The sequence below is a fragment of the Rattus norvegicus genome, chromosome 15 (genome assembly GCF_021556685.1).
Source record: "Rattus norvegicus strain SHRSP/BbbUtx chromosome 15, alternate assembly SHRSP_T2T, whole genome shotgun sequence".
In the NCBI taxonomy this organism is placed as follows: Eukaryota; Metazoa; Chordata; class Mammalia; order Rodentia; family Muridae; genus Rattus; species Rattus norvegicus.
In genome coordinates this window covers 58789130-58805956 of record NC_141548.1, presented here as the reverse complement: position 1 = coordinate 58805956, position 16827 = coordinate 58789130, and the positions used below count along the sequence as shown (strand labels likewise).

The 16827-nt window shown below is 46.5% G+C and overlaps 1 protein-coding gene across 10 annotated transcripts in view; it reads right to left on the bottom strand.

The window, feature by feature from the left end:
* Enox1 (ecto-NOX disulfide-thiol exchanger 1) overlaps positions 1 to 16827 on the bottom strand; it is a 552870-nt gene that overhangs the window by 111424 nt on the left and 424619 nt on the right. For all 10 annotated transcript variants that reach the window (XR_015638038.1, XR_015638039.1, XM_087585810.1 and 7 more), the window contains 1 exon segment: positions 12931 to 13143. Coding sequence is in view for 8 of the 10 variants with exons in the window: in XM_087585810.1 (XP_087441936.1) it covers positions 12931 to 13143 (213 nt within the window). In the remaining 2 variants the exon portion in view is untranslated.

Below are 16827 nucleotides of genomic sequence, written 5' to 3'. Positions count from 1 at the left end.
ACTTTATGTTGGGACACTGCTGGACCCAACACACTGCAAGTGGTGAAAAAGGTATGCCATGGTTTGGGAATTCGTTTGTGGTGCCTGAACCTGGCTGGGCTCAGTAGAAGCCTCCTGCCGTCAGGTCCTTCTAGAGCAGCCTGTGGGCCTACCTGGGGCTTGCTGTTCTATCTGCAGGTCTCAGATCTGGACCTATCTTCATGTCTGCTTCACTCAGTGCCTCTTGGGATTCCTCTGGTTCCACTCTGTGTCCCGTGGGGTCTGGCTGGGTATAGGAGCCCATAGCCAGTGTCTTGACCATCTAGCATCCTCAATGCAAGGGATCTCCCAGCACCAGGGCAGAGGTGCTAGATAGAGATAATGTAGCCCCTGGGCCTCCTCAGCAGGAGCAGAGCGTGGCCAAGAACATTCCAACACTTTCTTATGAACTGTGAAGAGACGCATTTGTCTTTAGCCTTCCAGAGGAAGAGGATCTTAGAACAGGACAACTGTAGATGCAGGTAACATCCAGTGCAGATCGCAGATTCTGGGACTATATATGATCTTTGAATTTTTAGCATGGGGCAAAGAAGCATTGGAAGCAATGAGATACGCAGACAGGCACCTCAGGAGAACATAGTCCTTTCTCCTTCGTGCTCTTCCCCACAGCCCCAGTACTTCCAATATCCCGTGTTCCAGCTACACGGGTGTGAAAAGGACCTAAATCCATTTAGAGCCCCAAATGTCTGGAGCAACTGATTACATTCTCCCCAGCAGCGGGCTCTCCTACATAAGCTCCTCAGACAAATCTTGCAAGCCTAAGTTTTGTTTTCAATGCTATCAGGCTCATGATAGAGCTTTAACCCTATAGGGTTCAGAAGAATCCTCCCACCCCCTTTTTGTGCTTTTTGAGGGATAACATATTTCCAAATCCCCCGTGAATAGCTCGGAAGGGATTTTCAAAGGCATATATCAAATGAAATAGTTGACCTCCCTCCCCTAGCCTGTTACTGAGTCTTTAAATACTAAAAGCTGGGGGCGGGGCCTCCTTCACATGAAGGAGGGACCAGAGATGAGAACCAGACTTTAGATGGAGCTGTGGGGCTGATGTGCATTGAGCATGGCTGGGAGACTTGCCATGGAGACAGAGAGAGAGAGAGAGAGAGAGAGAGAGAGAGAGAGAGAGAGAGAGAGAGAGAGAGAGAGAGAGAGAATATGAACTATCAGTGATTGCAGTCTTAGAACTAACACACAGTGGTAGAACAAATGACCAAAGGCAGTAAGCACTGGCCCCTGTGGAGGTGGCTGGCCACATCAGATGCTAAACCATTAACTCCTGCATGGTCCCATGCCTGAAAGGGGCTGCCTGGAGGGCAGTCAAGGAAGCAGAATAGCAGTGCTTGAAAGAGGCCTGAACTGAACTTACAGGTTGAGGAGGAACCAGGCAGTTAGGAGCTGATTCAAAAGAACATCATGTGACACTGAATTCATTATGGACCTGCTAAACCTGAGTCCCAAAATGCCAGCTTCAAACTTGAAAAAAAGTGTTTTAAGAGAAGAGGACTTTGCTTTTTGTGGATTTTTTCAGGTAAGCTAGAAATGGTCAAACTGCTTGAATAAACAAATACAAGGACACCAGGCAGACAATGACATAAATATCTAGTTTGTAGAAATCCTAGTCCATTAGGGTGAACTGCGGATCTGCGTGCATAGAGTGAAGTTCTGAGTGCAAGTGTGCTGTCCACACAAGTGTGCTGTCCACACAAGTGTGCTGTCCACACAAGTGTGCTGTCCATACAAGTGTGCTGTCCACACAAGTGTGGCCTCAGCATCATGGGAGCAGCAAGGCCTTCTCTGAGTGAGGACGGAGAGATGAGGAAGGTTTCTTTCGGAATGAGAGACAATGCTGGGTGCGTCAGCATATACCTACCACAGCTTTCTCCCCGCTTCAGATTGCTCCCCTAAGGAGCCTCTCCTACTGAGAGTAGCTAAACCTGCCTCCTTGGTCAGCTGTGTGGAAACAGGGGATGGCTTCTTGCTTATCAGTATGCGACCACTGCCTTCTCTTCTGTGGTGTGCACTACCTCCACTTCCCCGTTCAGCTGCACATGTCCGCCGAGCCTCGCAGACACTGGGCCTTCTCCATCAGAGAGCCTAGCCCGAGGCGTTCCAGATTCTCTCTCTGTCTCTGTGCTTGTCCTTTCTTCATTCCCTTCAATCCAGTTAGGTCAATCCCCGGGGCTGTGTGACGATGCAGCACCCTTGCTAATGCGTGTCCAAATGTTCCTGGTCCAAACGCACCGAAAGAAATAGGCGTGTGGTCATTACTGCAGTGGTTCCTTCCAATGCCCAGCTTCCAAGGCTTTATAAATCCGACAGGTGTCCGGACTAGATCTCCACTACTGACTCGACAAAAGTAATATAAGTACACAACACAAAGGAAACAAAATGAGAAGCGAAGACTACCCTCGGAGCCCAGGCCCCTTCACCAGCTTCTCTCTTTAACAACGAAGGGCGTTGACAGATCCTGGCACAGCCGGGCAGGCGTGCACACAGTGTGCACGTGTGACTCCTTCTATGCTGCGCGTTTTGTACACTGTTCCAGCACCTTGCTTTGTTTCACTTAATCCACATCTTAGAAACTGCTCATATGTCCACCCTTAGTAAGGCTAGAACAAGGGTGCTTAGACATGGCCTCTGACATCCTTCTATAAGCATCTTTATTAAAAGTTCCTGTCAGTGGCTAGGAAAAAGGAGTATCTGAATTATTAATATTGAGGGACAATGTTAAATTGTTTTCCAATGTATGCCCCTGAAATGTTTGGTTTGGTGGGTTGGTTTGGGTTAATCTCCCTCCACCTGGCCATAGCTATGGGAAGTTTCAGGAAGGGATCCACAAGAGGCCAGATGATATTAGGTTTAGTTTTTCCTGACTGATGGAAGAAATCTGTCACGTATCAAGCAGGTCTCCATTCCAGCTATACTGACATGTGAAGTTTCCTTTGTAAACCAAAACAAGTCCAGGGTTGGGAAACTGGCCCCTTTCTCAGTAGCCGGGGTATACAATGGAGAATGGTCTCTAGAAGGGAGAGGGCAAAGCTAAATTCCGAGAGTCTGTTTGTCCTTGTAACCCTCAAATAGTGATTCAGTTTTCTTCTGGGCCTCCACTGGCTCCAAATGATTCTGAGAGAATTATTTAGTGGCATCAGGCTAGCTCCAGTACTTAACATATGCTAGGAGATTAAAAAGCTATAGTTTGCAATATCAGTAACTGGGGTATGGGGTTCCTGATGGTTGGCGCTATCTAGGTGGCTCTGGTGCATGGTATCCGTACTTACCCACATAGGCCAAAGTCTTTGAACTCCGAGTTATTTAATGTGCCAACACTGTACTGGATACTCGGGGTAAGAAAGAGCCAAAGACCTGGCCAGCTCTTCACTAGCTTCAGACAAGGGAGGAGACAGTCATGGGTGAGTAGGTGAGTTACTAAATGAGAAAGACTGCAAGGATTTCCAAGGCATGGTGCCAAGGGAGTCTGGAAAGGGCTCAGGTAACCATGAATGGGTTATGACTTGAAGGCAAGTACAATTTTCCAGATGAAGAGGCCAAACCTTAGGGTTGTGACCATGCAGGAAGCCGTTTGTCTCTCTACAAAACATTACTGAGGAAACTGAACCACAGGGCAGAAGAACGGAAGTGTCTGGATGAAGGGTCCCTACTTCCTTTGTCCCTACTTAGCTAGCTTCTGCTTCTCTCAGTTTTAAAGTCCTGAGCCCCCCAGCTTTGGCTGAAATCTATTGTTTTTAATGTTGAAACAGTAAGTTTTTTAATGTAGAACAGTAAGTCTCAGCAGGAATCTGATACAGGGCTTTTTGTATGTTCTGAGATAGGGACATTCCCTCCTACAGGGAAGCTCCTTAAGCAAAAAGGTAAACAACTCAAACTAACATCAGGAAGTCCCTGAAACTGAACAGATTCACTAGGCCTCTGCCTGCTCTAGGAAACAATAAAAGTTAAGAGTCCCTCTCAGAGAGGTCAAACAGCAAAAAAGCCTCAGAAATGCCTGGAAGGAGTGAAAACTACCTAGCTGCCTAGAAGAGGTTGGACCAACCAAAGCACCGGAGAGGACATTTTCCAATCTGTTGAGTTGCCTGCAGGCTGTGCAGTGTGCTCCAGGTTACCAGCTGTATGAGCTGCCCTCCATGTTGGAGGGGCTTTGCCTATGCAGCTATCTTTGAGCTATTACCACTTCTGTAACTCTTTACCCATAATGTAATAAAGCCCCGGTATATCTTATGGTTCCCCAAGGTGGTACTTTGGTCTGTGATGAGTTTCCTATCTGGAGTAAGCAGACTTCCTCCAAGAAAAGTTTTGTCACACAACAGGGTTGAGGGATGACTATTAGGCTGTGACACTGACAATGGTTATAGGAAAGACAGGGCTAGAGAACCTGGGCTAACCAACTCTTTATACTTTGGAACGCTGGCTGTGTCTGGACCCAGCCTTTGTTTGGACTTCTCAGCTACAAGGCAAAGAGCACTGCACTAGGCCAGTGGTTCTCAGCCTTCCCAATGCTGTGACCTCGACCTTCCTAATGCTCTAACTCTTCAACACAGAGTCTTTAATCTCATGCTGTGATCCCCCAACCATAAAATTATTTCTGAATTAGAAAATTCATAACTGTAATTTTGCAATGGTTATGAGTCATAATGTAAATATCTGATATGCAGGATATCTGATATGCTACTCCTGTGAAAGGGTTGTTTGATTCGAAAAGGGGTCGAGACCCACAGGTTGAGAACCACTGCACTAGGCACTACTAAGTCCGTTCTCTAGTGCTGGGTGTCTCTGGGCCATGGGTCAGCAACTCTGCTGCATGGGTCCTTGTGTGCTCTGTTTGTGTCTGGGAAGAAATCCACTGACATTTCAGCTCTGCCCACACTCCTCCTGGGATGACTTCTTCCTTTGGCAGAACAGGGCGAAGACACTCTCTGCCTCCAGAACACACCGTCTCTGCCGCCGCGTGATTTGTTCTCACTTAGAATGCTTTCCTTTTAAACTGAGTTTTGTGAAAAATCTTCTGAGTGGATTCTGTTCGCTAACCCACCACTCCCCTGCCCCTCCCTCCTGCATTTCATAGAAGCCTTTCCTTTTGCAAGGCACCCGAGAGTTTTAGTGCTAGATACAGCTGTGTCTTTTCTGAGGTAACTCGTTAGTGGTCATGGTGCACACTGATCTTGAAATGGAGCCTTCCACAGCTCTTGTTTGTTCTACAGGGTAAGGCTTAAATTCTCTCTCACATATTTTGGCGTGACTAAAATGTTCTTTTTAAACATAGAATTGTATTTTTGGTTAAATTGAAAGGAAAGATGCTAAAAAGGGTCCATTCAGTTGTGGCAAGCATTTAGTGTCCTCTGTCAGTTTTGGTACTATGAAAAATAGAATATTTGGTGTTTATTCTTCATTTGGAGCCTTTATACAATATTATTTTCTTTGGATATTTATTCCTGAGACCAAAGAATGTGTTGTCTTGTCTTTTTCCTTTCTTTTCCTTTCCTTTCCTTCTCTTCTCTTCTCTTCTCTTCTCTTCTCTTCTCTTCTCTTCTCTCTCATGGAAATAATATTTTGAGCATTTACTGTCTTAGTAAATAATAACTATCAACATGATATTGAGGAGAAAAAGAGAAGCTGTCAAGTCCAAGTCCCTAAAAGGCATCACAGAGATTTTTTTTTTACCCCCTTCTCTTGGATGAGCTATGGCAATGACTTCTACAGGCGTGGGAAAACATTTTAACACTTCATAAAATTCTTTTTCGACAGCAGGGGACACGGGAACCAGATTTCCCTCGGTGGAAATAAAGAACATTTAGCTGAGATGCTCCTGAGAAGTGAATGGCTTCAGAGGAAGCCTCTCAGGCAGAAGAAATGTGGAGGAAGACACCAGTCCGCCTTTATGAGGGGGCGGGGGTGGGGTGCACGGAGGTCAGAAACCCTCGTATTTCATTCCAGCACTTAGCATATGACCTGGCACTTAGCAAGGCTCTAGTAAATATTTGTGGGATGATTTTAATCATTCATTCCAACAGCAGAGGCTTTTACGATTTCAGCGGAGAAGACAGATGAGGGCGTGATGGGAGGGGGGGTGTCAGAGCATTGCAGAGCCGCCTGTGACAATAACTCTGACTAGCTCTGGCACCTGCAGGGCTCTGGGCATGTGTTCTCACAGTGGAAATGTGGCTCCCGATACCCACAGCAGCTCCAGAGGCGGCCGCCAAAGTGAGGCATCTCATACCTGCAGGGACGACTAGCTTCTCCTCTGTTCTCTCATCGCCTGAGGTGAACTGGACATCGCGTGGGTCCCGCCCACCCTCTTGCTTTTAGGTATCCAGAAACACTCAAGGATCTAAGTTGTCCGCACAGCAGGCAAGGACTATGGAGCTATCATGGCACCTCGGGGGATTATCTGGGCAAACCATTTCATCACAGAAAGGAGGACACAGAGATTCAAGGGCTTAGAAGACTTTCCTGAGGGGATATGGCTAATTACTGCTTGAGCTGAGATTAGAGCCAGAATCTCTTCAAACCTAGTCCAAAGCATCTGCGTCATTTGCTGTTTTGAAGACTGAAGATGAGGCTAGTGCCACTTCCCCTCGTGTAATCGGACAAAGTCAGACCGCATGATGGTTGTAGCTGTTATGGTCTCTACAATAAGAGTAATAAGAATAAGGTAATCCTGCTATTTCATCGCGTACTCTATGTTCTATGTTCTAGTTTAAACAGAATCCGTATTAGTGTTATGTCCCTTGAGATCACAGTACTACATACACACACATGAACACATACAGACACGCGTGCACGCATGTTCGCACATGCCCGCCTCCTGACTAGGAAACCTTTAGAATGTGTGAAGTTATACTTTCCAGCCCAATTTCCAGCTCCAGTTTTGCTTCCCTCTGTGCCTGGTAAATGGCGGATATTTCTAGTTGGGACTTGTGTGTGCTTTTTACAAACACTGCCAAGCTCGGGAGTGCTGCGGTGACTTAAGAAAACGGAACAGTGCACATGGCTTGGGTCTCTGGCGTAAAACATCTCTGGAGGAACACAAATAGACCTGATGCACATAGAACAACTAACGGTTGTCAAGGACTCGGGAGAGAGTAATGCAATGGGTGCTGACACACTGGACAGGCTTCAGGGAGGAAGCCTGATTGGCAGTGAGGTTTGAATCTGGCACAGAGAGAAGTCTTTCAGGCCAGGGAATAGTGGAATGATGTGTAGGTGGGGTATGCATGCAAGTTTTGGACCACAAAGCCATGTCTCTGTGTGCTACGCTACCACTGACCCTCTGAATCTCTTCCTGTAAATTCAAGTTTGCAGTTTTAATGGTACCCTCCTCTGAGTATTTTCCATTCTTCTTAAAACAAACAGACGAACAAACCAACCAACCAGACATTGGTGCTAGAAAGCAACAAAAACAAACTATCCAGATGGCCAAGGGTCAGAGAGAGGGAAGGGCAGTTAGGAGCACGGTCCTTAGCCTTCACTCAGACATCACGGCTTTTAATTCTCACTCACACTATGTTTATGCATCTTTCTGTATTTAGTATTAATAAGCCCTTTTCTATTGCTGAATATAGCCCTCCTCCTTGACATGTGTAAGGCAAAGCTTGGATGAGAACAAAGCCTACTGGACTCATTAAGAAGCGGTTTCCAGAACATGAGCAAACGTTGGCGGAAGAACACACCCGCAAAGTTGAAGGTAACTGATGGGGTTGGAAATGTATGAGAAGTCAAGAACATTCCTGATGTCCTTCTTCTAGCTGGCTGGCTGGCAACAGAACTAGCTCTTTAAATGCTTGCTCTGGTCATGAAGACAAGCAAATAAACCAATGAGAAAACTATACATTTTGTCCAGCTTTGTGGAATCCCCATATGGAGTTTCTTTTGTCCTACACATAGAGCTTGGCTATTTCTAGCAACATCAACACAGAAACAGACCATGGCTTAAACTTTGCCACATTCCTGGAGTCTACTGAAAGTTGTCGCTAGGTAACATGACATCCTAACATGTCTCTCCTAACATGACATCAGGCCTGCTGTACTTGCTGTAATAAGTTAGCTTGTCAGTCGTCTGCTTCCATTATATCTCAGAACGATTCCCCAACATTCTTGGCTGCTTTCTGTATGGGCTGCAGTGGGGTACTATGAAGAAAGGCACTGGGGACCTTGTACATGGGGGAGCATGGTACTTGTGATGGTTTGTATATTCTGAGCCCAGTGAGTGGCAGTATTAGAAGGTAAGGCCCTGTTGGAGTAGGCAAGGCCTTTTTGGAGTAGGCATGGCACTGTGGGTGTGGACTTTAAGAACCTTATCCTAGCTGTCTGGAAGAGAGTCTTCCACTAGCAGCCTTCAGATGAAGATGTAGAACTCTCAGATCTGTCTGCACCATGTCTGCCTAGACACTGCCATGCTCCCTCCTTGATGATAATGGTCTGAACCTCTGAACCTGTAAGCCAGCCCCAGTTAAATGCTGTCCTTTATAAGACTTGTATTGGTCATGGTGTCTGTTCACAGCAGTAAATCCTTAAGACAGTACTACTGCCTAATGAGGAGACCATGTTGGAGAAAGTAAGCTGAGAAATTAACTCCTGGATATCAATACTACACAACCCCAACCTCATTTCTATGTGAGAAAGCCAAGTGCAATTCATGTACAGTTTGCCAGGAACAATATAGAAGAATGGGGTTTGTCTGGGTTGATTTAGGAAATGTCAACAAATGTTAATCAGCAGTTACTGTGTTCGAAGCAGACATGTGCTATTAATTCCAGAACCAGGTTCCCCAGGACTGGATCAAGTCTGGGAAATTAGATATACCAACATAGGAAAGAGGACAAGTTCAGGTCAGAAGACGTGGCATGTGGCAGGCTCATTCACAAGGGGGCCGGGAGCTAGTAAAGTCCTGAGGGGATGTGTCGTGGACACAGGCAAGGCTTTGCAAAGGGCCCCAGTGCCCATGGGTGTGGCAAAGCCTTCTTTGGTCCATGTGAGAATGATGAGTATGCAGAAAATGTTCCCTGTAGCATCTTCTCCACATTTACTGGCTGAAGAATGTTCTTTACAGCCTCTTCCTACTGAGATTAGCTAAACCTGCCACCTTGTTCAGCTGTGTACAATGGCTATGCTTCCCCGTTCAACTACATATAAAAAGCATGCTGAGCTTCCTGGTGCTGGGGGTCCACCAGAGAGCCATGGGCACCCACTTCTGTTTTTTTTCCTGTCGCTGTGTCCTGTCATTTCTTCGTTCCTTCCCTACTTCAGTAAGATCAATCCTAAAGCCATGCACAGCATGTCAACAGAGCGATGAGACAGGCACACCACCTACCAGGTCAGTGAGGCCACTGCTAATTTTTTCAGAGTGGACATGAGGATTTCATTCCCTCAGCATTCAGGGATTGGTCGTCGTGGCACAAAAGCACACACAAGAGAGGGGGGAAATTGAGGTCGCTAATGGAGCCATATGACCCAGTCTGCACACAATGCTACTTCTGTCTTCACATCGTCATCCTGGAAGAGTTTGGCTTCATGGGGCCTGTGCTCCTCAGCCAGCACTGAGCTGTCAACATCAGCTGGGGTTTTCACAGTCTGTTGATAACTGCCCGTTACTGAAATACCCTGAAATACAGGGCTAAGGAGAGCCTCCAAAAGAGTGATGATAAAGGTTGTTGGAAGGTTCTAAAGGGGAAGAGTCCAGCTCAGTTTCTCTGCTGACTGTACACAACCCTACTAATAGCCCCTAGCTGGGCACAGTGATTTTCAATAGGAGCATAGCCAGCAAGCTTTCTTTCATTTATTTGATTCATTATATATGCAGGCTGAAACCCTGTTACCCATGAAAACTTTCCCCCTCTCTATTCTCTCCTCTTTTCTGTATTGAGACAGCATCTCACTTATCTAGTCTAGGCTGGTCTTACACCCATGCCTCAGCTTCCCCAGTGTTGGGATCACAATGTACCACACATGTGGCTATGGGCAGGGCCTGAATGAACTGCTTCAGGCTTTCTTCTCACTTGTTGGACAGCTTGCCCATTGCTTACTAATTCCCTCCCTCCCTCCCTCCCTCTGCAATCCAGAATACTTCTGTCTCTTCTAACCCTTTTGTCTCTTCTCATACCACTCATAAGCAAGGATGTCACCACACACTACACAACCCCATAAGTTACTATGGTGGAAAGTCCATCAGAAGAAGGGGGACACCCAGGAGGATGACCTTTCAACTGAGACCTAAAGGGTGAGAAAGATTCCAGCATAGGTAGTAGAGGAAGAAGAGCAAGGTAAACTGAGGGAACCAAATGTACGAATGCCCAGAGGTGGGAGGTGCCTTTGTTGACCTCAGGGGGAACTGATGCTGAGGCTGGGGAGCTGTGACAGCTGGGAAGGGAGAAGAGTACTTAAGGTAGAATGGGAGGTGGCGGTAGGGGTGGGGGTTGGGCACTCAGCCCTCTCTTAGATGGTGTAAGGTTGGGGAATTAAAAAGGAAAGGCAGTAGCTCTTCCTAGAGGCCCTTTCTCTTCATAGTGTGAGCAACTCAAGTGTATCCTGGAGATCAGGGACCAGCTGGGACTTCTATCTCCCACTTCCTTGCTGTTGGGCTTGGTCACAGGTAGCCCGTTGGGCCCAGTGAGGCGTTCATAGAAAACCTCGAACCACTGGACTGGTCTACCAACATCAATGTCTGCACTTTTCCATGTGCGAGGCCAACCAGGTTGGTAGAGATTTGTGTTACTCACAAGTAGATCCTACGTCTAACTGACACACAATGTCAAGAGCCATGAGTGTGAGCAGTGGTCATCAAAATGAGACAGTCGTGCCACACGAGGCTACACCTTTTCAGGCAGAAGAATGGTTAGAAGCCAGTAGGCCTTGAGATGGGGTTTGCTGGTGGGAGGAGAGTATCAAAAGCATTTGCAAGATGTCAGTCAAATAATTTATCCAAATGGGAAAGAAAAGCCAGCAAAAGGAAAAGGCTGGGAGACAGAAGGCCAGAGCCCAGTCGTCTGCTCTCAGGAGCCATCTCTGACAGCTACCACAGTCAACACTTCCCTGATTGCACCTTCACTGATTCCTCAGGGGTGAGCGCCTGCCTTGGTGTGTCCTCTCAGCTCAGGCATCAGGGGGAGGCTCCAAGGCTGGCTGGCCAGCCTGAGCTTTCGCACCACCAAGGCCATGGATGATATACATGATATAATGGAATATAAACCCGTCTGTTCCGGCGCTAGGGCAGGAAGGCACGTTCTACTTTTCCAGCCTTATTTTTCACTGGTCCTTATTTAATATCACTGCCAGTGAAAGCACGATTCTCTCCTATTCTAACCAGTGGTTGCCCACCATGGCTTCCCAGCTGCTGTCACGGGCTGAGTCCTTGCAAAAGGCAGCAACAGATAGTGTGCAGATGCTATCTATAGTGTGCATGGGGAGGTGGCTAGAATGGAGATCCCTGAGCAGGGAGTAAGTGGACGGTAACCACTCTTCTGTCGGGAACATGGCTTCCAACCACATCCCCTGAAGAACTGTTATTTCCACACTGTTTAGCCTTTCTTGTTTATTCTGCCAGCCCACTCTTACCTTCTTTCTGGCCACTCATCCACTGCTGCCTTTCCTCCTTTCAAAGCTAGAGTCAATATTACCTTTCCTTATTCTCCACCTAGCAGTGCTCACTCTACTGTGGCTGGGCCTCCAGCTGGGTCAAAGGCTGTCGTTCCGTGTTGATGAGTTTTGCTAGTATGGTACCGATCAGGGTGAGGTGGAACGCGCCTGTTTTCCACGGTCCTTTTCTTTCAAGGCCGAGTGCTCCTGTGCTGGGCATTTGGTCACCTACCAGTTTATGTTTGGGGATTCACTGCAGGACACTTACTCTGTTCCGCTACAAAAACTGTCTAGCTGTTTACCAAGTCCTGCAAGATGCTTTCATACTAAGATCCTGGTTCACTCATCCCTCTTTGCCTTCTCATCCATCCCAACAGACACATTATTCCTTAGGTTTGTGCTAATGAAGGGGTGGAAGGCGTTTGGCACACTGGATCACTGCAAATAATACTCATCTTTGGTATGAATATGTAAATTGCACGTGTGGCTGTCACGTGTGGGTCCCCGCACCTGGAATGGAATGGAGCAGAGACCCGGGGCGGTGTCACTCAATGGCTCTTTACCAAGCGACAAGACCATCAGCAGCTGAGCTGTACTGTGCTGCTGTGACATTAACTGCAGACTCGAGTGCCACAGAAAAAGTTGACGCCCCTTCTTTTGAATAGAGCAAGGGGGTAATTACCATGACTATTGTTCTATTAGGAAGCTCCATTTACGCTCCTTCATCAATTCAGGATCTCGACATGAAAAATCACGGGCATTAAGTGTTTAAGGCAATTTGCTTTCCAAATGAAGAAAGGATCAAAGTCTATTCTTGAGTCCTCTGTGCAGATGGCCAAAGCTCACCTCACAAGGAGCCTGAGGAGGGGTTTTGCTAATGGTGCTTTCTCCCCTGAACAGGGCCCTGGGACATGTTCAAGGCCTGCTCCATGTCATCAGTCCAAGAGGACACAGAGGTCTGGGTGGGCAGCCTGCAGGTAGACAGTGGCTGCCCCGCAGGGGCATGGCGTGAACTGAGGTGGGTCCAATAAGCCTAGAAGGCCCTGGCTGCCCTGTCCAGGGGCCCAGGCGTGGTGCTCTGAGGAAAAGCTACAGAAACGTTGCTCACCTTGAGAAGTAAGCTCTCAGGGCAGGTCCGTGCTCTTCCACAAGCCACAGAACATGAATCGGTTATGAGGTGTACCATTCAATATGGAGTAAAATGGGAGACTTCTGAGCTACTTACCCCCACATGAGAACATAAAATGGGTACAAAAGAAAAGGCCAAACTGTAACAAAAGAGATGGCCCCCAAAGCATTACTTACATTGAGTGAGGATCCCCGTTAAGGCATTTTTAAAATTCTCCTTTGCTTCTTCCATTTCCTGCTCATGGGTGGCCTTTTCATTCATGAGCCTGCGCACGTGGCTGTTGGCCGACTGAACCATGGAGTAGAACTGGTTCGCCGAGCGCCGATTCACCTCCCCACGCTCTATCCAGGACAGCAGAACTGTAATAGCCTCGGAGAACTTGCTGTCATCTAGAACAGAAGGTGAGGGCAAGACAAAGCCATTTCACCAGGCTGTTCTCAAAGCATGTGAGGTCTCCCCACGTAGCAGTTTTTCAGAACTTGGCAAATTGGCTTTCCTTGGAAGGTGGCTTTGTCATTCCTTAGTTTATCTTTTCTCTTCCTCCTCTGGCTCTGGGGAACCATCTAGAACTTCTCACTCAGCTGTCTCTTCAGGAGCTGTGCTGGAGTTCTTAGCTATAACCCCCATTCTCACATCAAACCTAGATTGTGCTTTAAGGTTGCCTCCAAAACGTTATGGACCAACTTGGCCTTCACTGTATTTTTTTAATCAGAAATGCTATACAATGGATATAATTATTTTTGTTATTTAGACAGATAGCTAAGCGGGTGTCAACATGTAGACCACAGGAAAAATTATCTTAAAAACTTCTTGCAGTAGGAGATACTGTTCCCAAAGAAGGCACAGGAGAAATAAAGTCATTTTTTGTTCTACTGAAATTCAAAAAGTAATTTCATTTTTAGTTTAATATAATAGATTTCATTACAGTGAAAAATGGAGTGTTTGCTCATTTCCTACACAAGGGTGTGTGTTCCCTGAGGTGGTCAGCCTTTGTTTTGGGTGGCTAGTGCAAAGCCCATTTAAGCTTGGTTTGAGCCTCAGGTAGAAGTAGGAAGGGAAGAATGAGGTTACATCTGTAAGTAAATGATAAAGTATCTTTCAAAGGAAACGCATACGCTCACTTGTGTGGGAATGCTTGCATGGCTCGGAGGTGGAGGAAGGCCAGGTGAAGGTGATTAAGTTAATTATAACTGGAAGTCGTATGCCACCTATTACAGCGTTAATCGAAGTGACTGCTGCTGCAGGTTCCTTGCAAACTTTCCAAGCAAAATCGAGAGGAGAAAACTTTCATTTGTATTTTTCTACTTCTGGGCAGTGTGATATAGGAAAAAACACCTTTGTTTATTGAATCAGGAAGATAGACTCTTAGTCCTCAAAATAAGCGGTAACCAGGCCTTAAGACCAGGTACTTTCCCACTTGCTTCTCTCCAGGTCCTGTCTGTACCATAGAGGGCTTTCAAAGACACCCCTGTATTATTTAGCTGCATAACACAGACACACTCCGGAGACTCAGAAGGACACTTTGTTTTTATTTAGCATGATTTTTTTCCCCCTAAATCAACCATTGCCTCCTGGTTATCAGAAGGCTATTTTTGGAGTACTTTGCGAATCCTGCAGGATGTTATCTAAGTTTTCTTTAGCCCCTTTTTTCTGAGTCCTCTCTAGCCAGGTACCATTTTCATAGTAAGACTGTTACTTGCCCAGAGACAGGCTTGGTCCTCAGGGAAGGACCTCCCTCTGCTTAGGATCCTGTGGAAGAGTGCAGTCACCTTCTCCAGACACACAGCTGCTCTTGCCGATGTAAGACAGACCATAATAGACTGTTTTCTCCTGGGCCTAGTTTCAAACATCCCCAGCAATCCACTGATCAAACCTGTGTTCGCCGTTGACCCAGAGAAGGTGCTGGCAGAGGCGCGCCCACAGGGGGACTCCAGTTTCCTTGCAAGGTTTATTTCTTGAGCACAGAGCACAATCTTAATACCGGAGCTGACTCACGCAATTGTGTTAACTCTGGGATTTCAGTCGAGTTCAACCCTCCGTGAACTCCGGCTGCAATGGTTTCTTATCTCATTTCATGGGCCGAAGCGGCTTGTGTTAAGATAAAATCCATCATGCGACTTAACATTACACTCCGCCCGTGGAGAGGCCCATAATTTAGCATTATGTTTGTGAGAGGCCCACTGTGACTGTTAGAGTCAGAATAAATTCTGCCTCCCTACACGCTCTCTCCCTCTTTCCCCACCAATATATGTTAGGAGAATGGACCTTGGGACAGACAGCAGGAATAAACCACATACTTAGAAGAAATCTTTTTTTTTCCTCTTTAAAAAAGAAATCACAATAGGAAAGATGGTTGACTTCATGAGCTATATTTTTTTTACCCTTGCTGTGACTTAAGTCTCTATACGGCACTCAGAAAGGAAGACATCTCTAACATTATTATTATTATTATTATTATTATTATTATTATTATTATTATATTAATTTTTTAGCTTAGAAAGGAAAAAGTAAGACCACTCATTTAACTCAGTGTCGCCCCCCCCCCCCCCGCCCCGGTACTCTTCTCTCAGTTCCTGGTATAGTGAGCCTCCTGCCAGAAAGAAAACACTTAAATGGTTAAAAAGGAAAAGAACAACAACTAAACCATTGTGTTTGCTCAGCTAGGTCTTCCTGCTGTGTCTGGGACGCAGGTTGATCTTAAGTGACAAGGAGCAGTGAGTAGGTAGCTGTCTGACAGAAAATAGCATCTCGAGGTCTGAGCAGCAGAAAGCCGGGTACTGAAAACGTAGGTAGCCAGAGAGCCATTCTCATCAGCTGGTGAGGACTGGCATGCAGAATCCACCCAATTTAAGTAGAGTACGTGTCGTTTGGAAACTCCCAAGCTTACCTTGGTTTCTGACCCTTTGGGACTGGCGGGCTAATGGTGACTGATGTGCTACCGTTCACATTAGATTTAAAACATATTAGTTGAGGCTCACTTAGAAGTGCCAGTCAACGTTTGTTGCCATATTAGAAGTGACTTTAATTTATACTTATTAACACCAACTCAGTAACTCCTGCCGGATGGCCAGCGGAGCATACCTAGGACGGTCGTTTTCAATTCACGACTGTAAATTCAATTTGGTATTCAGTGGAAAGATCACCCAGAAAGCAGAAAACAATATAAACTAATTTAAGCAGGATTTAGATTGCGGCGTTATTAAGGCTATTCATGTGGAAGGAAATTAACGCTGCTCATAAAAATCGCATCGAAGATGCACTTATGCTCTCCTCGTCCCAGCTTGGGCGTGACTCTGAGCCGAGCGAACTTTAGAAACTCGAGTGCCGCGAAGATGTGCCTTTCCACAGCGAGAACGGGGGAGACGGCTGTGCTGTGGAGGGGTGCACCATGTGCCCATTTCGGATTACTCAGCGTTTCCAAGATGGATCCTTACCGCATCACACCTCCCTCTCTGCCTGGGTTACTGGAAATGTGCTTGCCGGGCTCCCTCCTCCGCTGGCATTTTCCTTCCAGTGTATCTGTTTGCCAAACCTGCTAGTTCCGATAAGCACCGTGGACGTGGCTTCTGTGTTTCTGTCCCAGGGACCTTCATATTCTCCATCCCATGACCAGCTGTTACTCTTCCTTCAAGAGTCAGCTTGTGTCATCTTCACAAAGGAGATTTCCCTGCCTCCTGGGTGTGAAGTGAACACATCCCTGCTGTGTTTCTACCATTCCCTATCAACTCCACTGGCAGTGATAGCCTTCTTCCTGTTACCTCTCGCTGAGGGTCTGCTATTATAATGAAATTTCCCAAACCCACAGCCACCCTCTGGTCAGTTTCTGTTTGTGGTCCATGTTTTATCTATTAATCAAAGATGTGTAGTGATTAGTGCTAGGCAAGGCACAAACTCAAGGACTGAAAGGTGGGAGATTGATATGAAGGATGTTTGTGTTCAAAAGGATTCATACATACATCATTGTACACCAGAGGTAAGTGCTCTTATGACAGAGAAACAGGCCTCTGAGGAATCAAAGTTCAGAGTGGGGTTAGAAAGGTAGTCAGTGGCTAAGAACACTGGCTGTTCTTCCA